Genomic DNA, 21,542 nt, shown 5'->3' with positions numbered 1-21,542 from the left:
TCGGGGCGTACATACACGGCTGGGGTGGGGGTTTGATGCGTACATACACGGGTGGTGGTTCGGTGCGTACATACACGGCTGGGGGGGGTTCGGGGGCGTACATACACGGGTGGTGGTTCGGTGCGTACATACACGGCTGGGGGTTCGGGGGCGTACATACACGGGTGGGGGTTCGGTGCGTACATACACTGCTGGGGTGGGGGTTGGGTGCGTACATACACGGGTGGGGGTTCGGTCCGTACATACACGGGTGGGGGTTCGGGGCGTACATACTCTGCTGGGGTGGGGGTTTGGTGCGTACATACACGGATGGGGGTTCGGTGCGTACATACACTGCTGGGGTGGGGGTTGGGTGCGTACATACACGGGTGGGGGTTCGGTCCGTACATACACGGGTGGGGGTTTGGTGCGTACATACACGGGTGGTGGTTCGGTGCGTACATACTCAGGTGGGGGTTCGGGGCGTACATACACTGCTGGGGTGGGGGTTGGGTGCGTACATACACGGGTGGGGGTTCGGTCCGTACATACACGGGTGGGGGTTCGGTGCGTACATACTCTGCTGGGGTGGGGGTTTGGTGCGTACATACACGGGTGGGGGTTCGGGGCGTACATACACGGCTGGGGTGGGGGTTTGATGCGTACATACACGGGTGGTGGTTCGGTGCGTACATACACGGCTGGGGGGGGGTTCGGGGGCGTACATACATGGGTGGTGGTTCGGTGCGTACATACACGGCTGGGGGTTCGGGGGCGTACATACACGGGTGGGGGTTCGGTGCGTACATACACTGCTGGGGTGGGGGTTGGGTGCGTACATACACGGGTGGGGGTTCGGTCCGTACATACACGGGTGGGGGTTCGGGGCGTACATACTCTGCTGGGGTGGGGGTTTGGTGCGTACATACACGGATGGGGGTTCGGTGCGTACATACACTGCTGGGGTGGGGGTTGGGTGCGTACATACACGGGTGGTGGTTCGGTGCGTACATACTCAGGTGGGGGTTCGGGGCGTACATACACTGCTGGGGTGGGGGTTGGGTGCGTACATACACGGGTGGGGGTTCGGTCCGTACATACACGGGTGGGGGTTCGGGGCGTACATACTCTGCTGGGGTGGGGGTTCGGTCCGTACATACACGGGTGGGGGTTCGGGGCGTACATACACGGCTGGGGTGGGGGTTTGGTGCGTACATACACGGGTGGTGGTTCGGCTGGGGGGGGGTTCGGGGGCGTACATACACGGGTGGTGGTTCGGTGCGTACATACACGGCTGGGGGGGGGTTCGGGGGCGTACATACACGGGTGGTGGTTCGGTGCGTACATACACGGGTGGGGGTTCGGGGGCGTACATGCACGGGTGGGGGTTTGGTGCGTACATACACGGGTGGTGGTTCGGTGCGTACATACTCAGGTGGGGGTTCGGGGCGTACATACACTGCTGGGGTGGGGGTTGGGTGCGTACATACACGGGTGGGGGTTCGGTCCGTACATACACGGGTGGGGGTTCGGGGCGTACATACTCTGCTGGGGTGGGGGTTCGGTCCGTACATACACGGGTGGGGGTTCGGGGCGTACGTACGCGGGCGGGGGGGGTGGTGGGGTGTTCGGCGCGTATGCGGGCACATGTCTCCATGGTTGCTATGGGAGTTCGGTTCGGACGGTGTTTTTTGCGTACGGTTGTGAAATGGGGATGACGGGAGGGATCGTACTTGCGCAGTCGGACTTTATTTTTCCGCACGGTGGGTTTCTCGCCCGGGGACGTGTCGGTGACTTTTCCCGACCCGAGGACGTGTGGGGAAATCTTCCCAATGCGATTCGTATGGACTTTTTTCCGTTCGATTCGTACTTGGCAGTTTGTACGCTACTTTGACGATTCGGACGGAAAAAAATCCGGATACGAGTCGGACGGGGAATTTTTTTACCGGATCGGAATTGGCACCAAAATGTCCAGAATGTGATCTGACCTATCTGTTTTTTCCAACAACTGCATAATGGAAGACAAAATTCTCTCAAGGCATTGAAAACTTCTGAAAAAGCAGACAAAGTCTCCAAGGAGATTCGTAGATGGATGAAGTGGTAATTCTGTTGCAGCAGAGAGATTTAGCCCAGACAAGATGTTAATGCTAGGAGTGCTACAGAAAAATTCCCAAGACTTTCTTTTCCTCTGAGTTAACGGTAAAGCTTTTCCAGAGCAATTTTTACTTAGCAGAGGAGAGGAATCCACTAATGGGGATATCTGTGGAAGGGTATACTCTACCGTTAAAACGTTCTCTGCAATCGTCTCCCTCTTGGAATGTCTTGCTTTCCTCACAAGAAGGCACAGACCTATTTAAAACCAAAGAGCCTTGGAATGAGCCTTAGAGTGAGTCCTGTTTAGGAACTGGACCTGGAACATGATCGAGGAAGGCCAGAGAAGCATCAGGAGTGAGCTTACTACTCAATGAGTCATGGTGGCTACCCTTCACGACCTTCAAAGGGCCATCCAATTGCCAATTTGTTTGCAATTTTGATTTCAAACTATCTTTCGTTGATGCCAAATCAGCTTCTGTTTTAAGGTACTCTTCATCAGATCTAATGAAGTAAGACTGGATCATTGATTTCTCTTGTAAAATACCCACATTTGGGGCCTTATTCCTCAATTAATTTAATTTGGTCTTGAGGAGATTAATTTCCCCGAATTTAGCCTTTTAGCTGTCATGGTAGGTGCAGGTGAAGGCACAATAATCTGCAAAAATGCAACAATCTAGAGAATATAAATCCTGAATAGAACAATCTTTTACCGTTACTTTTACTTCTTATGTGTTGGTAAATAACGAGCTCAAGTTTATGAATTCGTCCTTAACTTCTTGGAAAGAAGCTATGCAAATTTCTAGTAGAGACAGTGTCTTGCACAAGTCTTGTGAATTTCTGTAATTAGGCGGGTGAGCACACGGTGGGAGACAAACTGCATCGAAACTTGACCGAGTGTTTCCTTTCCCCACTGTTCAACCCTGCGGCCGCAGCCCTAACGCAGCTGCCACACCTCGTGTCCACTGCCACAAAGCCAAACCACTGCCCCCCTGCTGCTTGGTGCTATCATTGCTTGCCTTGCTTCATGAGCTTCTGTCTGTTGTCTTCCTTTTGCTTGCTAGGTGGGCCAAGGCGAGATAGGCCAGGTCCAGTGCAGTGAAAGGTGTGAGCTAGCATTGATACTTTGGCAGGCTTGTAGGCTTTTGGGCGTTTAGGAGGACATGGTGATGGGGGTCCCTGCTGCCCCCTTACCTCCCAATGATAGCCCTGAATATTTGCAGTGTCCCTGGGGCTGCTCCTCAGACTTTCTAGTGCTTTCTGTGGTGCCCTTTCTCACAGGGTGTGTAAGTGGGCCATGAGCCATTGGCGTGGGCAGGGGCCGATGTTGTCTTGGGGTGGCAGAGAGGTGAAAGAAAGCAATGGCAGGCACCGGCGAAGTTAAATGGCAGGCGCTTATGCGCCAATGTGCCGGTGCAGCTAAAACTGCCTCAGGTTATGTTGCGGAAGTGGAGCCAGGCTTCTATGGGGTGCAGCTGCCCCGTACCTGCTCACCGCTCCTACTAATGGCCACTTGCTGAATCCAATCCGGGATCGGGCCTGCACACTGACGCTTTCGAACCTCACTGCTGGAAATGCTTCTGTGAAAACACTGCACAATAGCAGTCTGATCACGCACACCGATCAAACATGGTTCTGGCAGAGCCCTGGCAACAACATCTTGTTGGGGCGACCTTTCACCCCAGTTCCAATGGCACTGCCCGAGCTGCATTTGCACTTCTTTTTCCAGTGTATTCTGAATTTGTCCAATTTATTCCTTTTGTTTTTCCTTTTTTTTTAAACTCGTAACATATTCAAGTCTGCATGCAAGGTAAGCATTTTCCAAAGTTTCTCATGTTGAAAATGGGCCATCCGAACCTCTTATTTAAAACACGTACAAGCGCTGAGTTCAACGAAAGCAGTTTATTTTAAAACCCAATGCATTTCAGGCCTCTTGGGCCCTTCGTCAGGGGAAACTGCTGAACTAACACCATCCTCATCTCTCCTTCATAACTGCCAGACCCTGTGGCAAATCCTTGCCATGTACTTCATTAAGATGTTGGCAGCCCACAAAGGGTTGGATGCTGCAGACCAAACCCTGTGGACAAACCCCCTGCCGCCCACGTCCAAAAGCTGTGCTCAGTGGGTGAGTTGGATGCCTATAATCTACAAACCCCAGAAAGTCACTGAAAAAAAGAAAGTTTAAAATTATATTCTGGTTATGTATGGTAATAAGATCTTACTTTACATTAACAATGAACTAGCAATTCACTGAAAATATGAAATGTTAAAGTGAGGTTATAGTTAGGTATGGCAATAAGATTTTACCTTGCATTGAAATCATGTGAAGTCTTTAAGTTGTTGATCCCATAAGGTGAATAAAAAATTGTTCGTGGCTATAGTGGGTTCGATTACCCCAAGGCGACAAACCCTTAAAGGAAAGTGCCACAATGATGTTTGTGATGTCATCAGAGATGTCATCGATGATGTCATTTAACATGTAATGAGTGATAAAATATGCGAGGAAATAGGCAGGGAATGGCAGAGGTGCAAGTTATTGTTAGTTCAGTAAACCATAACTAGTGAATTTCAGGTATTTTTGTTTATACTTTTTTTCAACACCTGATGTATAACGTTTCTACAAACTTTTTTTCTTTCTAGTTTTCTTTAATATAAACTAAAATCTTGTTACCATACCTAACTATAAATTCACTTTAAACTTTGGTTTCTTCAGTGAATAATGCAGTGTCAGGTGCCACTGTGTACATATTGTTAGGTCAGACTATCCATAACAAGAGCTTTATTTGTTTCTCTATTAGTATCAATATCATGTTTATTTGCTTAGTTAATTAAAACCGTTGCAATACAAAAAATGTGTTCAGTTAAAAACTAGCATATACATACATAAAACTCATTCCTTCATGTTTCTTATATCTAAAAACCATGCTAAAAAAGCTTGCTAATTTTGAGCAGCTGTAACAGCATAAGTGAATCGTCAGTTTTATCTTCTCGAATTATCCGTTGAAAGTCTCCTCAAACCGCCTTGCACATTTACATGTATTTTTTCTTGCTAGGTTCCTAATGTCTCTTACTTTACTGCTCTGCAGTTCAATTGTGGATCACTAGGTGCAAAGCATGCCAACAGAGCTTGCCTCCTTGTACGAATCCCTCGTTGATTGAAAAGTTGTTTCAACAATTTTTTTCGGTCTTTGAGGAGTTCTTTACAGGAGCATAGTAAATGCAGCAGATCTTCCCGAGCCGATCCACATAAGCGGCACATGGAGCCTGCTTTATTGCGTAGCCAGGGTGAAGGATGCTGTACACAGGGGAGCAGTCCAAATCTATATTTCATTAAAGCAATTTTTATATTTTTGTCATTTCCCAGGTTAAAATAAGCTTGAGCGCCCGGCTTCATGTATGTATTCAGGGTCATCCATCCGTGGGCTCTCTTTGATAGTGCAGCCTTGTCCTCCAGCCATGACAGTAGTTTCACTGTCTTCCACACTAATTTTTTAAAGGTTAGGGTGGTTGTCGATGTTTGGTGGTTGTCGATGTTTCCCAAAGTTGGTTTAGCCCCAATTTGTGTAGACTGCTATGAAGATATTTTGCAGCTGGTAATGTGGCGTGTGATTGTAGCTCCTTCCACAGCTGTTCGTTTAGCGTTCCTCCGAGGAGCTTTTCGTGCTTTGTCCAATGCAGTGATGAAGGTCCCTTGTCTAGCAAGTGATTGTTTCAAAACACCAAACTCAAGTCTGATTTGCGCAGGTGAAGTATGTTTCGGCAGCCCAAAAATGACCCTGTATGCTGTTGTTACTGTGGCATCGAGTATTTTCGCGTCCCTGCCTTTCTGTGCCTCGCTGCCATAGGTGATTGTTGGCAAGAGTTTTGCCAGAACCACCTCAGCGAGCGGCAGGATCGATGGGCCAGTTAGTTTAGAGTTGAATGTTTTTAGGGAGATTGCTAGTACTAAACCTTTATGCCTTATGCTATTCTTCTGTGCCAAAAAGTGGCCACCTGTATCCAACTTCACACAGAAATATTTATATTCTGTTGTGTCTTCTATTCTGGTCTCTCCCAGATCCAGGCTGCAGTTTGTCGCCTTTTTTTTCCGACTGTCATTATTCTCGTTTTATCCAGATTAATCGTTAAATCATTTGCTCGGGAGAAGTCCTGCGTTGTGTTTAAGAGATGTTGTAGCCCTACTTTTGTTTTACTGATCAGGACTATGTCGTCTGCATAAAGGAGACAGGGTAGTGCAATGTCTCCTAATTTCGGGGCATGTGAATTACAACTGATTAGCAGCGGAACTAAATCAGCTATATACAGATTAAAAAGAGTGGGTGCTAAAACACAGCCTTGTTTCAACCCTTTTTCCGTGGGTATGCGTCTTGACAGGAACGTTCCGTTACCCAGCTTCACCAGTAGCCACGTGTCCATATGCGGATTTATTATCAAGTTGAGTAGGGGCAGTGGCAGCCCCCAGCGATGCAATTTGGACCAGAGTCTGTTACGGTTGCCATGATCAAAAGCAGCCTTATAGTCGATAAAGCATAGATATAGAGACGTCCGTGTAGCCTCGGCCTTGTCCATAAGCATAGACATGCTCAATATGTTAGTTATTGTCCCGACTGATTTTGCGAAGCCGGTCTGTTGTAGGGGAATTGCAGATTTTCACTCCACCCATGCCTGGAGGTCCCCCAATAACAAACCAGAGAAAAATGTAGCTTCATTATCTAATAGAGCCACTAATCGGTAATTTTGTGGTTCCAACTTTTCACCAGATTTGTGGATTGGGGAAATAATTGAATCCCTCCATGAGCTGGGCAAGATGTTCAGCATTCTAATTTCTCTGAAGCGTGAGTCCAGTGCTTCTGCCCAGAAAATTGCCTCCTGTTTGTATAGTACTGGTGGTATTCCTTTTGGGCCGCGAGCACCTTCCTTCTCTTCTCCCCTTTCCTATCTGTCGTTTGATGGCGTCTATATTGTTCGTTGGGTGGTCCTCAATTGGTGAGTGTGACCCTGATTTCCCAGAGTCGGTCAGGTTGGTTTCAGCCTTGCCCAGACTTCCTCTGTAATATTCGAGGAGACTCCGTCATGATTGTGATGAATACATTGATTTATAGTACTCCAAAATCTGGTGCTGTTATTGTGTTTGAAATCGGGGTGTAGTTTGGCCCAGAGATCTTCCTCCGTAGCTCTATTTGCATCCCTTTTTAGTTTTTTGAGGTCTGCCCTTTGTTTCTGTAATGCTTGTAATTGTGTTTTATCACTGGGCTTGTGCTGAAGGTGTCTCAGTAATTGGTAAATCCTTTTTTTTTGCATGCTTAATTTCTCGCTTGGCGATGTATGATATGGGGTTCGTGCCGCTAAATCTTTGCTGGTTTGGTGGTTTGGTCTTAGTCGTATATGCTTCCATCACTGATAGGAAGTTTTTCCATTTCTCAACTTCACCATCTCCAACCCTCACAGCGAAATGTTGTTTTGCGGTTTAAAGCATCTCGCTGCCTGCTGCTATCTTGAATTTTATTCTTCTTAGGTTACTGGTGGCAATTAGTCCTTGAGGCTCCCGGCAGCATTCAAATGTTGGAGTGACTGTTCTCAGTTCTATTTCTTAAAGGCCGATGATCACTATCACCTTTATTGCCCAACTGAAAAGATGCAATTTGTTGAAAAAGGCCTAGGCAGACAAAAGTGTAGTCCAGAATTTAGCTTCTTTTTGTGGAGCTATGTGTTGTTACAGGAGGGTTGTCTTTGGGTAATCTGCCATTTATTGCCCTCAAATTAATATGTTCCAAGTCCTCCAAGGTCGTTTGTCCTATCTTGGTTTGTTTGCACGCTTGAAGTTTTCCTTGCAGCGGAATATTCCAAATTGCATTTTGCAAAAGCACTTTTTCGTCCAAGGAGGAGCCCATTAGATTATGGTTTAAGTCCCCGGTTAAGATGAGATCAGTTGTAGAATCCGCTCTTATACATGTTTCCACAAAATTGCACATTTCCTTGACTAGTTTGGTTTTATATTTCGGTTGGATATACACATTTATTATCTTGGTGTTAGTATCCCTTTTGTTTATCGATGATGACGAAAAGGATACAATGACTGCTAGTGTTGATTGCATTGTGGGGCCAAAGATGCGAGTCGAATGAACAATTGTATTTGCGACGTATGTGACCAAGCCTCCTTGCCGATGGCCATATTTTGCTCCCCTGGTGGCGTTTAAATAGAAGCGCAAAAATCCTTGGAGATGAGGCGGGTCTATTACCCACGTTTCTTGTAGTGCCACTATGTTGAAGGCCCTAACATAGGTGAGAAATTCCAGATCAGCTAGTTTATTAGCGAGCCCATTTACATTCCAGGAGCAGATCCGTACTGTCCACTTTATATTTGCTGTGTTTAGCAGGCAAGGGTCACGTCAATCTTTTGTGTTGTTTATGGTTCTCGCGATCCATCTTGTGTCTCCTTCCCGAGCTTGCGATATAAAGGGATCAATACGGCTTCTTACTTCCTCTGGTTGATACCTCTTGTCCGTATTACAGTGCCCTATGGCTCCTCTCAGCACTGATGTGGTTGGTCTACAAGCAGCCGTCTCAGGTACCCTCAGGGGTTCCGGGATTAACAGATCTGGATATCCTGGTTAGAAATACGGGGCAATGGTTATCCCCCAAGACTTTAGAAATATCGCTTTCTGAGAGTATTTTATGTGCTATTATTGGAGAGGTCCATGTCGCTCTTGTTTTTTCACCTGCCATTAAATCCCCGCAGTTAATAAATTTTATTGACTCCAATTCTGTCATTGTTATATCTGCTAGTGATGTTATGTGAGACAATAACCGCAGTATGTTACCTCGGTTCAAAATGTCGTGCCTTCCTTTAGTGGTACATTCAGGTATGAACCATGTTGCATTTGTTTCCCGCACCCCTGCACGGTTGGAAACGTCTTTTTGGTTTTTTGAGGCGGGCCAGCTGACCTCCTTTGTGGGCATCCCAATGCCATTTGGTTACCTTCTGTAGGGCCTATGCTTCCTTGCCGTTTTGGGCCCTGGCTAATTAGATTTTGTTTTTGGGGTATCAAGAAGTTTTTGGCAATTGTTTGTGAGGCCGTTGTGTCTGAGAGCAGGAGCTGGCTGTTCCGTGACTTCTCTCCCTCCCTTTTGGCGGTGTGTTCGCTTAGAGGGGTGTCCGAGTTTCCTGATTTGTGTTCCTCCCCACGGCGGTGTTGTCGTTTGTAAATAATACCCATGGGTTATCGAAATGTCTAGAGTCATGATTTGTCTCAGTGGTTTGGCTTCTCATCCCTTTTTCTCCTTCAGATCTGGTTTTAGTTTTATTTATAATTGGGTTTCCAACTAAATTAAGTTGCGGAGCGCCGGCTCTGACATCCTCCCATGCATCCTCAAGTGCAATATTTTCTTGCTTTCTGCTTGGTGGGTCTTGGGAACCGCTGGGCATGTTTGCAATGCTCTTAGTATTGATTACTTCTAATGTAGAAATATTCTGTTGCGTTATCCCTTCATGCACTGGCGTTGTCCCAATGGGCTGTTGCTTTGTCCCTTCTTGCACTAATGGTGCCCCAAAAGTCGTAGAAATCCATTCCAGGTGAGGCGTTGTTTCTGATTCCGACCTTTCTGTTTTTGGGCACGTCTTTGTTTTGCATTTAATTTAAGTTCCCCTTTAGCTGCCTCTGCCTGTTGTGGCGTATGGCTGTGGCTGGGTGAAAATGCTGTTATTTGTTTACTGTTGTCATTTTTTATGTTAATTTCTGATTGTTAATTTAGCGTTGATGTTTGCTCCTTGTTGGCAGGCCCATACTGGTGGGTTGATGTATCTTCCCAGTGACCAAACAGGCTTTGCCTTTTTGTAGGCTGTATATTGGCATTATTTGATACCTTTTTGACTTGTGCACATAAGTCCGTCAGCATTGCTGGAAGGGTTGCTAGTTTGTCCACAATTGGGCTGCACCCACAGGTTCTATGATTGGGTAACGTGTAATCCTGAGTACTTTGCAGCATCATATTCAATTTTCCCAACTTGCCATCAATTGATACCACATAGACTGCTAAGGTTGTTCAGTAGGGATAATTGCAGATCTATTTTGTCAGTCTGATATTGCAGGGCCTCTACCAGGAGTTGCACAGTTTTGAGCAAGCTTGCCCAACCATCCCCATAGTCACTTTGCTATCATTAGCTGTTTTTTTTATATCTCCTTGATGGGCTCCAGATTCGCCAATTGTGCAAGTGGACAGCGCATGCGGCCCCTCCGCTGTCTCCTTACGCCCATCCATTTTTAGGTGTTCTGTTGCTTCGCTCCTGTGCGTGTCCCCCGGTCAGCTGCCAGGAGTGCCTCCCACTCGTCCTTATCTAGGTATGAGTGTTGATCCGGTTCTTCTGATTCATCCGGCATGCTGGTTTGAGGCATCGCTGGTTTGCATTGGGGGTGTGTTGGGACAAAACGTACTTCATGTTCTGAGCCCGGTTTGTCCCTTGGGTTTTCGGGTGATCCCCCTTTTGCCTTCAAATCCTCCGTATTATCTTCCAGGTTGCCCTCTGGAGGGTCAGATTTCGCTCCCAACCGTAAGATTACTGTTGGATTTTCAAACTCGCAGATGGTTAGTGGCTGTAGGGATACGCAGTTGCCCCCGCTGTTTTTATGTTGATTGGTGGGCCTGGACATTGTAACCATAGAGATGTTGTGAGTATTTGCAGGGTTGCAGTTGCCTGAGGCTTCAATATTAATAACCCGTTCTTCCCTTGCACCATTGATCTCAATCTTATTTCCCCTGTGTTGAGGGGAATCATGTGGCGCCTCTGGGTGCAATTCATTAAGCTTTTTCTCCGGGGTCTTAAGGTTCCATCTTGAGGTGGGTGCTGGGCCATATAAGGATGTTATTGAACTATCCAACCCTTGCCTTTCCCCCTTTCCTCCTTGGGCGGCAGGCCCTTCAATCCCTTCCTCTTTGCTTCTGTCCTCTTGACGAGAAGGCAAGATTGGTGTTTGAAGACCCGCAAATGCAGTGGGGCGTGAAAGCAGGATGTCACCTGCTTTTTAAAAAAAAACTAAATTTAGTGTTGATTGTAGGCTGGAGTAGATGGTGTTTTGACGTTTTAGTCTCTGGCGTCAATTTGCTCGCCTCATTAAGTCTGGTGTAATTTCAATTATGGTGCCGTCTTCCTGCATTGCCGGTCTGGTCTTGACCTGCTGCTCGCTCTCTGTGCCGTCAAGTATTTTCAACTTTCTTTTCCGCTTGATTGTGTTGCTTAAGTTATTGCTAGTTTTACTTGTTCTATCAGCGGATTTAGGCCCCCCGCGCACGCGCCCTGATCTCATGCTTTCAGTTCTATGAGATCTATTTGAGGTGTTTTTCTTTGGACTTTTATAGACTACTGCAGTCCGTGTTACGGGCCTAGTTCAGTCCTGGTTCAGTCCAGTGGGAATTTCGAGGGGGGGATGCATGGCCAATGCGCTGCTGGTAGCAGGCTGATGCGCTGCTGGTCGCAGCTGGTCACGGCTGGTCCCTGCCCAAGTCTCAGCTGGAGGTGGTTGACTGGCTTTCAATGCTTAAAGATGACCCTGGGCCCCCTTGTATGAGAGGAAGAGCCACAAGGGACAGCAAGAGTCAGCGAGACCGCAGGAACCGTGGGCCATACACTGGGGCACGACCCAGCAGCAGTCCGGCGAGCTTCCTGCTCACAGCTCGCTGCTCACTGCAGCGTGAAGAACCTAGGTACCTCTGCTCTTCCGCAACGTACCTGTGCACGGCGCTGTAAACACTGGAAACGCTGGACCCACTGGATGTGCTGGAAGACAACCGGGTTGCGGCCCCTGCCACGTTGGACAAACTTTTGCGCCACCCGCCGCGTTAATCGAGCTTTGCTTTCACTCTGCTCTGCTCCGCTCCATGCCGGGCGGCACCACTGCGGCGCAGGAAGTCCGGAAGCCTCGGGTGAGAGAAGGCCTCAGGTGGGGGGGACCGAGCCCATCTACGGTTTCCCGGTGGCTGATACACAGCCGGTGCACCGCCCGCTCGCCCTCCGCACGGTTCCTTGCTCTGCTCTGCTCTGCTCCTCGCCGGCCGGCGAAGCATGGCAAAAACGTGGACTGGAGTCTGCTATCCAGGTAGGGATCTTCAAACAAACTTCTATTAACTTTAGTGCAGTTTGACACATTTTCTCAAATCTTCCCAAAAGAACAGTTCATCCACTTCAGGTCATTACTGGAATGTTTTGGGGTGACCCATAGAGTGGGGGCCAACGAAAAAAAGGTATCAAAACATGTTTCATCATACAGTTATTCATCAGTAGTAAATAAAAAAAGGCTGAACGGAATTACATCAAATTTGGCAGAAAGCTAGATCTTTACTCAGAAAGCAAGTATTTTGTGATTTGATGTAAATCTTTTCAGCCGTTTTTGGGAAATTATGGTTAAAATTTTAGTAATATATTGACAATTGGTCACAAGGGTCACCCAAGGGAGTCCTGTGGTACAGTAAATTAAAAGAATAATCAGATTGGCTGGCTACAGCACAAACAGTGATATTGAGGCTGCCAAACAGCCTATGGGGACTCGGGTCCCTTGTCCTGAAGTTAAAAAAAACATTAAGTTATAAGGGGGCAAGACAGAGGTAGCCTGACCCTTTGGCCTTTGTCTCCAAAAGAAACAAATATTTGTTTTCATGCTACCGCGGCACTCCTGAAGGGACAGAGCAAGGCTTTCCATGTGGTCCCATGGGACTTCTGCGACATCCGTTGCAGACCTCCATGTACTTAAAGAAAAATAAATATGTTGTGGGGTTTCATGGGGTTGGTCATCCATTGGGGATTGGCTGCCTGCAGGAGTTGGGAGCAGGGACTGGCAGCAAGCTAGGCCTTGCGACCAACCCTCTAGTTGAAGTGTGCGCTTGATTCCGTGGATAAAGCCCATGCACTCAGACAACGTTTGAAGGTGAGGGAGTAATTTAAGTAGAATGAGGACTTTAAGGAGTGATTTACTTGATATTTGAAGGGTTGCTTCCTTGCGAGGGTTTTTTCCTCAAAACCGCAGTATCTTATCAACTGATGCAAGAGGGAGGGATGCTGTACTGATCCTAGTGGATTCTAGTGGAAAAAAGTCACAGTTGAATTTGCCTTCAATTTCTTATCTCCCACCGAAGAATGCTACTCTGTAATGAAATGGAAAATGCGTGTGGGGTATGGATTTTTTTACAATATGTTTGGGAGTCCAAATTTATGCTGCACACTGACCACAAGCTCCTTGTGAAGGTATAGTTATGGATTATTCAAAGCTTCACTTCACATTGCCTGTATGTGTAAGGCCCTCTTTGCCTATGATTACAAAGTGGAATAGGTCCCAGGGGTGAAGAAGGTGGCAGATTTCCTTATTTGATCATCCTTACACTATAAAGTTTATGCCCATATTGAATGGGAGGGTATTGCTGTTGCGAGTGTGGAGTATGAATGGTGTGAAGCCATTAATAATGAGGAGTGAAAGGGAGCCTTTGAGGATGATGGAGGTTTATGGAGGGTCACAAATTATTTGATTGAAGGGTGGCCAGAGAGGCAAATTTCAAGTGTTGAATTATGTGCTAGTGGGAACTCAAGAGTTACTTGATGGATGAAAGGGGATTTCTACTGAGAAGTGAATGGTTAATACTCCTATTTGCTTAAAGGGAGAGAATTTTGGAAGTCAATCATAAAGCCGATATGGGTATAGTGAAGAAAGCATTTGTGATTCCAAAAGTGAGTACTGGTAGCCAGTCAGGGATGTGTATGTGGAGAGGAAGGTTTCTGACTGCGGGGAGTGTAGTAACTCTGACAAGTTCCAGGTCCTTTTGCGCCGACCATTAAATCCTATTCCTTGTCTCATGATGCCGTGAAAGGCTGTTGATACGATTAACAAGGGCCCGTTTTAAATGATGATGGTCTGTGTAAGCTCATAGATTTTTACTCCAAGTAGCCTGAGTTCTGTTGCTCATGGACAAGGTCGATGCCAGAACTAATATGAAATTCTTAAATGATGATTCCCAAAAAGAGGGGGGTTGCTGAGGTATGTTGTGACAGACAATGGTCTGCAGTTCACATCTAGTGTCTTGAAAGAGCTTCTTAAGCATAATGGTGTGGTGCACAAGATCACTTCTCTTAACCACCCCTTGTGGAGCATTTGATCACTTTAACCAAGTGTTTATGGGTGCTGTCCACTGGCTGCTAGACATGTTAGGAACTGGGCAAGAGAGGTGAGGAAATTATTCTGGGCATATTGTGCTACTCCCACCTTAACTGAATTTAGTATTTCTGGATTTATATGGGTACAGAGCCATTCATTATTTAGAATAGATGACTGCAGAGAGGCAGAACGATTGGTCACCAGCAGTTGTCAGGTCGAATATGCTGAGGGCACAGACCACTGTAAGAAGTATTATGACAGTGAAAAAGGCACCAAGGATTTGACCTTGTATATTGGACAGTAGCTTCATGTGAAACTAGGTACTCCATCATGGAAGGGGAAGAGCAAAATTCTCTCAGCCACTTCAAATCATCGAGTTTTATAGTAACTCATCATGACTGAACTAATGCAAGGTATGGCACTTTCATGTGGAAGGGGGACGGAGTGGACTCTTGTGCCTGATGTCCTGTGGTCAACTCTTGGTTGTGGTGTAATGAAGGGGAGCACCACAGTGATTCTGGGGTGATATTTCCCTACCATGTGCAGGCTTTTGATGTTGTGTTGTTTTGTGTTAGTGCTTGCTTGTTTTTCTCACATCTATTTGACTTGTTTTGTGCTAGATGTTGCTTGTTTTCATCTCATCCATTGGGCACCCTTCTTTTTACTGTTTCTGTTTCCATTACTTTTTTTGTGATAGTGATCTACAGTTCTCTGTGTTGTGCTGTCTAAGGGAAGAAGATGTGTTATATGTATTCCTTTATGCCCTGTGCTTGATTTGTAAAAAAAAAAGTGCTAATGCTCAACGTATTGCACACATGTCCACAGCACTTTGGACCACCCACAGCTCCAGACAGATATGCCAATTGCCGGTCCCATCGATGCCCACTAGCAATCATATTTCAACAAATGTCACAATTTTGATGATTCCATCTCACCCAATAAAAATACCATGTTGGCTAGGCTGCAAAAATGGCCTGTAAAACCTGGTGTTTTTATTGTTTTAATATATATTACATTGTTACAAATAGGCGTTGATGTGCTCTGGTTAAAAAAAAAGATATCCCCACCAAGTGGTGGACTGTCAAAATTTGTTCCAGTGTTAAGAAAGATGTGTGGGTGCCAAGCACCTGCAAACACCGGTGCAAATTAAGCACTGTATTATGTCTATCCCTTTACACATATAACACAACCTATTAAATGGAGAGTGTTCAGTATTATTTATCCTTACTGAAGAATGTTAGTGCTTGAATTCCCATATGGGGGCAGTTTTTGCTAAGAGAGGTAAGGTTGCAGCAGCACCCTGTGTTGTACACACTCATTTAGAAATAAACTAATTCATTACCGTGAGGAAGCTTCGATGCATCTTTATCCACTCCACATGCACAAGGGACTTTTTCCTCTGAATGCTTTGTTGTAGTCCAGTTTTTGTGTGATCTGAGTTAGGGGTTTTAATGTCCACTGATTATTTCATACTGGCATTGCTACTTGTGAAACATTACGGTTCTACAGGCAGATTAGGGTCATTTCAGTCCTTCCAGGCGTAGTTACCATGTGTAACAGAAAGGACAGCACTGGTTAGACTAAAGTGTCCAAGTGCCAGGTAAACAGCAGTAGGTCCAATTCAAAAAGAAAACTGTAAAATTATGGATGGCTTACTATAACCCCTAGTAAATGTACTTTTTGACTATTCTCCAAGTCACAAAAACAGGTGTACTAGTCAACCTAGAAAGCCATTCCAGCACCCGCTTCTAGACGTACTACAGCAAATTTCATGTGACAATTCCACAGGCTCCTTTTACCTCTCTACCGAAATGTACATAGCCTAGAGTATTGTACAGGGGGAATGGTGCCCGTTGCGCAGTGCTTAAACTGTAGAAAATAATGGCATTTATCGGGAGGTCCCAGCCACTTGCACCACCCATTGCACATGCCAGCGCAACTAATGATGGTAGCAACACATCACCTAACCATCACACGCCTACAAGTGTTACAGTGTAGTTTACTCCAGGCCCCCAAAGTTATAAGAATAGTCTGGGAGCCAAGTATTAGTCATTACATTTAATGTATATTGAATTAATAAACAACTGTTGTACTCACTCTAAATCAGACTGTCATAAGAGCCGATGTTGATAATTAAGTACCAGTGCCGAGCACCGGAAACCACCGGCTCAAAAAAACACACTGCTGCTGTGCAAATGTACATTTATTTACTTCTTTATTTTCCTTCGCCAGAAAAATATTTTTTCTGTTGAAAAAAGCCTACTCCATTGCATCGCTGACAACTCTTGGTTTGATGTATTCCCTTTCCCATTCTGGAAGGCGAATTACCGCAGCCTTTTTGCTGCAATACATTTCATAAAATTCCCAGGATGTGAATGGTGAGGTTAGAGTTTGTGAATGAACTGGGTGCATGTATGAATGGAAGGACTGATGGATGGTTGGATACATAGATGTGGATGGTAGGAAGAATAGATGTGCAGATAGAAAGATGGATGGATAAGTTGTCTATTTGGTGGGTTTATTGATTTTAAAGCGTGAATGGATGGGTGAAAGAATGGTTGATGGACAGATATACCAGTTTAGAAAATGTGAGAAAAAAAAACATCTGGGGTTGTCATAGCTTCAATATATTATTCGTCAATTTTGAAATGTACAGAAATATAATTTTGATATCTTCATGATAGAAATATCTGTTGTAATAATATGTTTTGTTTTCCTTCAGAAAATATGCGGTACCAACTACCCCCTGAGCATTGCATTTATTGTGGTCAACGAGTTCTGTGAACGCTTCTCCTACTATGGAATGAAAGGTACAGTATATTATATTTGTACAAGGCTTGAGGTAATGTGTAAATTGGCCATTATTTCTCTTGTTGCTGGAGTTCTAATGCAAAATGCATTTATTGTTATACAACTGCCCTAGATTGTCTCATTGCTACTCCAGTGTGCAAATCTCTCTCTGCCCTTTGCATCCTCAAAGAATGCTTTATTCTTTTTCATTATCTCTCTAAAACCGCTGTGTAGATTCTCTCTCTAGCTACCAACACATGGGTGTCTTTGTTTCCCTGAAATGTACAACCAATTTCAAAACTATTGGAAGGCATCGTTCTTACACAGATTTATGGGCCTCTTTTACTAAAGTTTTTTTCCTGGCATAAGACAGTCTTAAAACAGGTTAAAGCTGGCCCTTTATGGCTTAAGTCTGTAGTCTCTAGTTTAATACAAATTGTTAAGTCAGTCCAAAGCCAGTAAAACAGCCTTAGTAAATGAGTCATCGTAAAACTGTCTTAAGGCATAGAAAACCTCAATAAATCAGATGCTGGGGTCCACATTTACAATGATTTTGCATCTGGGCTGCATCACCTTTGTGACACTGCCCCAAATCAAAATCATTTTTTTTTAGCATTTACTAAGTCGTGCAAAGCCACTTTGTGTGGCTTTGCATGGTTTAGTCTATACAAAGTAACGCAATGCAGTGCTTAGCACTGCCTTGCAATACCTTTCATCGATACATGTTTTTTAAAACAATCCCAGATTTACAAAGACTTGTAAACCTGGGTTTGCACCAAATGGTGTGCCTAACCAACAGAGGCATAACGAGGAGAAATATCTTTATTTATTCTTGTTACTTCCTGCATTCTGCAGCACACAGAAAGAGGAATATGTCTTTAAAGTTTGTTTTTATGCAGGAAGGTGCTGCTTCCTGCACAAAAACAATCCTGCCAGTAACACAAGACTGTTGCACTGTAGTGCAAGAGTACCTGCATTGGCACTAGGCACCACAAATATCTTTGTGAATCTTGAACATTTCTGCTGTCTTTCTTTCATGCAGGCAATTAGCAAGATATTCTTGCTGCACCGAGTTGCATGAAACAATATTCACCTAAATTCTTTGTTCTGGAATTTAGAGATTTGTGTCTTCTGTGAATTTTGTCCCTGCTATGGCAAATAAAAGGAAATACTGAAGATTGTGAAGATCAGTGGATCAAGGATATGTACAGAAATTGACATATGAAATTTGTATTATTATTTTTAGAATTAATATTGCTAGTCTTATTATTAACAATAACAATACTAACTATTTTAGATGCTAATATTTATTCTGCACCTATAATAACAATGATAATAATAATAATAATAATAAATAACAACAACAATAATAATAATAACAATAATAATAATAATGATAATAATAATAATAATAATAATAATAATAATAATAATAATAATAATAATAATAATAATAAGTATATGATTATTATGGCTAATAATAATAATAATAATAATAATAATAATAATAATAATAATAATAATAATAACAAAAATAAAAATAACAATAATAATAATAATCCTTTCATTATTATTAGTAGTTTTGTTGTTGTTATTATTAATGCTAATATTATTATGGCATATATTTGGTGCAGCACACACCCTAGAATAAGTCACTTAAAGCTACAGAAGTTTGCTTTGTGCCACAGTCAAAAGAATTAAGAAGAGAACAGTAGCATTTTTAATTTCTTCCCAAAATCCAATCCAACGTCTTCTCACTAGACAGAGATTATACTATCTTTTTGCAATTGGAAACTACACTTATAAAGTGCAATAAGGTAATCCCAATGTTAACCTGTGGGAGGGATAGGCCTAGCAGTAGTGAAAACGGAATTTAAGAGTTTTTCACTACCAGGAAATGTAAAACTTAAAAGTATATGTGTCCCTTTTAGAATACTCTCCACCCTGCCCTTGGGCTGTCCAGGGCTTACCTTAGGGGTGACTTATATTCTTTAAAAAGGTTTGGATCGGCAAGGGGGTTGATGTACCAGGTCGACTGGCAGTTTAAAACTGCACCCATAGGCTCTGCAATGGCAGACCTGAGACAAGTTTAAAAAGTTACTGGAGTGGGTGACACAATCAGTGCTTCAGGCCCACTAGTAGCATTTAGTTTACAGCTGTATGTAGTACACTTTACTAGGGACTTATAAGTAAATTAAATATGCCAATTGTGGATAAGTCAATGTTGCCATATTTTATGTCGAGAGCACATGCACTTTAGCACTGGCCATGATTGGTACAGTGCCCTTTGTCTACATCCAGAAAAAATAAAATCAGCAAAACAGCAGGTCAGAAGACAAAAAGTCACACGCGCTCATTGACTGCTGCCATCACTGCCACTCGCTGGGGGACTTCATCACCCAGGATCCTTTACTCGCCCACGAGGGAGGAGCAAACCGGCAACCTGGCGCTTGAAAGCACCCTTGGCCCCCGCAGAGAGGGACACGCTTACGGACTGCTGCCATCACTGCCACTCGCTGGGTGACTTCAACACCCAGGATACTTTGCTCTCCCAGGAGGGAGGAGCAAACCGGCACCCTTGTGCTTGAAAAGCACCCTCGACTGCCGCAGCGCGGGACGCGCTCATGGACTGCTGCCATCACTGCTACTCGTTGGGGGACTTCAAAACCCAGGATCCTTTGCTCTTCCAGGAGGGGGAAGCAACCCGGCAACCTTGCGCTTGAAAAGTGCCCTCGGTTCCCGCAGCGCATGACGTGCTCACGGACTGCTGCCATCACTGCCACTCGCTGGGAGACTTCAACACCCAGGATCCTTTGCTCTCCCAGGAGGGAAGAGCAAACCAGCAACCTCGCGCTCGCTCTTGAAAAGCGCCCTCGACCCCCGCAGCGAGGGACGCGCTCACGGACTGCTGCCATCACTGCCACTCGCTGGGGGATTTCAACACCCAGGATCCTTTGCTCTCCCAGGAGGGATCAGCAAACCAGCAACCTCGTGTTTGAAAAGCGCCCTCGACCCCCACAGAGAGGAACATGCTCACAGACTGCTGCCATCACTGCCACTCGCTGGAGAACTTCAACACCCAGGATCCTTTGCTTTCCCAGGAAGGGGGAGCAAACCGGCAACCTCATGCTTGAAAAGCGCCCTCGACCCCCGCAGCGCGGGACGTGCTCACGGACTGCTGCCATCACTGCCACTCACTGGGGATTTCAACACCCAGGATCCTTTGCTCTCCTAGGAGGAAGGAGCAAACTGGCAACCATGTGCTTGAAAAGCGCCCTCGACCCCCACAAAGAGGGACACGCTCACGGACTGCTGCCATCACTGCCACTCGCTGGGGGACTTCAACACCCAGGATCCTTTGTTCTCCCAGGAGGGAGGAGCAAACCGGCAACCTCGCGCTTGAAAAGCGCCCTCGACCCCCGCAGCACGGGACGCACCTGGGCCAAGGGTGGGCCGTCCTTGCCCGTCATTGCCAGGAAGAGGCAAGGCAGAGCCACCCCTCTTTCATCTCATTCCTGGAGTATACCATCGTCTGTTTGCAACTCATTTAAGGTACTGTGCTAACTCTCTACGATATCTGTAGAGACCCTGTGATTTAAAAAACAAAATCTGTGTCTTGGGATTCCCTGCCTGGCCCCATGATCGACCAACCAATTATTACAATTAGGAACGTGAACTTAACACTTGATGGCCCCTTGGGTAATAGTTACTTAGTGGGTTACTCCCAGTAATCAGCCACAAACACAGTGCAAAATATGGGCAAAAGGAAAACTATGGAGTGAACAGGGGCAGGAAATGCTTCTTACGGGGGGCCAGGTAAGGGGGAAAAGGGCAAGGAAATCTCACAAACACGCAGCTAGCAACTGTGTCTTGGACAGAATAGACACCCTTCTCAGTGAATGTGAAGGAATCTTAGAAGTGGAACCAACAGCGCCTCACAGCAATGACCAATCCCCTCTAAAAGCCATCAGCCCTCCCCGCTCAATCACCATCCCCACAATGTTCCATAAGCCCTCCTGAAAGGGGCTTCTACACACAGCAAAGACACACCACTGGAGTCTATGGTAGGACAGGTGAGGGACTCCCCCTCCCACTCTCCAAATCCCCCACTTGCAATGATAAGTGTCAACCTGGCCTCTCGATCATCTGTGCAAATAGGTTTCCACCTTTGGCCAAGTGAAAGGTAAACAATAATAGTGCCACAGTCAAAAGAAGAGAATATTAGCATTTTTAATTTCATCCCAAAATCCAATCCAACGTCATCTCACTAGACAGAGATTATACTATCTTTTTGCAATTGGAGACTACACTTATAAAGTGCAATAAGGTAATCCCAATGTTAACCTGTGGGAGGGATAGGCCTAGCAGTAGTGAAAACAGAATTTAAGAGTTTTTCACTACCAGGAAATGTAAAACTTAAAAGTATATGTCTCCCTTTTATAATACTCTCCACCCTGCCCTTGGGCTGTCCAGGGCTTACCTTAGGGGTGACTTATATGCTTTAAAAAGGTTTGGACCGGCAAGGGGGTTGATGTGCCAGGTCGACTG

General features: G+C 45.3%; 1 protein-coding gene across 1 annotated transcript in view; it reads left to right on the top strand.

Moving 5' to 3' along the window:
- Positions 1 to 21,542, top strand: part of SLC15A2 (solute carrier family 15 member 2) — a 452,967-nt gene that overhangs the window by 118,259 nt on the left and 313,166 nt on the right. The window contains exon 3 of the mRNA XM_085647327.1: positions 16,927 to 17,014. Coding sequence (XP_085503453.1) covers positions 16,927 to 17,014 — 88 coding nt within the window. The remainder of the gene's footprint in view (positions 1 to 16,926; positions 17,015 to 21,542) is intronic.

Source organism: Triturus cristatus, chromosome 3_2, assembly GCF_964204655.1.
Source record: "Triturus cristatus chromosome 3_2, aTriCri1.1, whole genome shotgun sequence".
NCBI classification, from domain to species: domain Eukaryota; kingdom Metazoa; phylum Chordata; class Amphibia; order Caudata; family Salamandridae; genus Triturus; species Triturus cristatus.
Note: the sequence above shows the minus strand (reverse complement) of the source record. Positions and strands in the feature narration are given on the sequence as shown.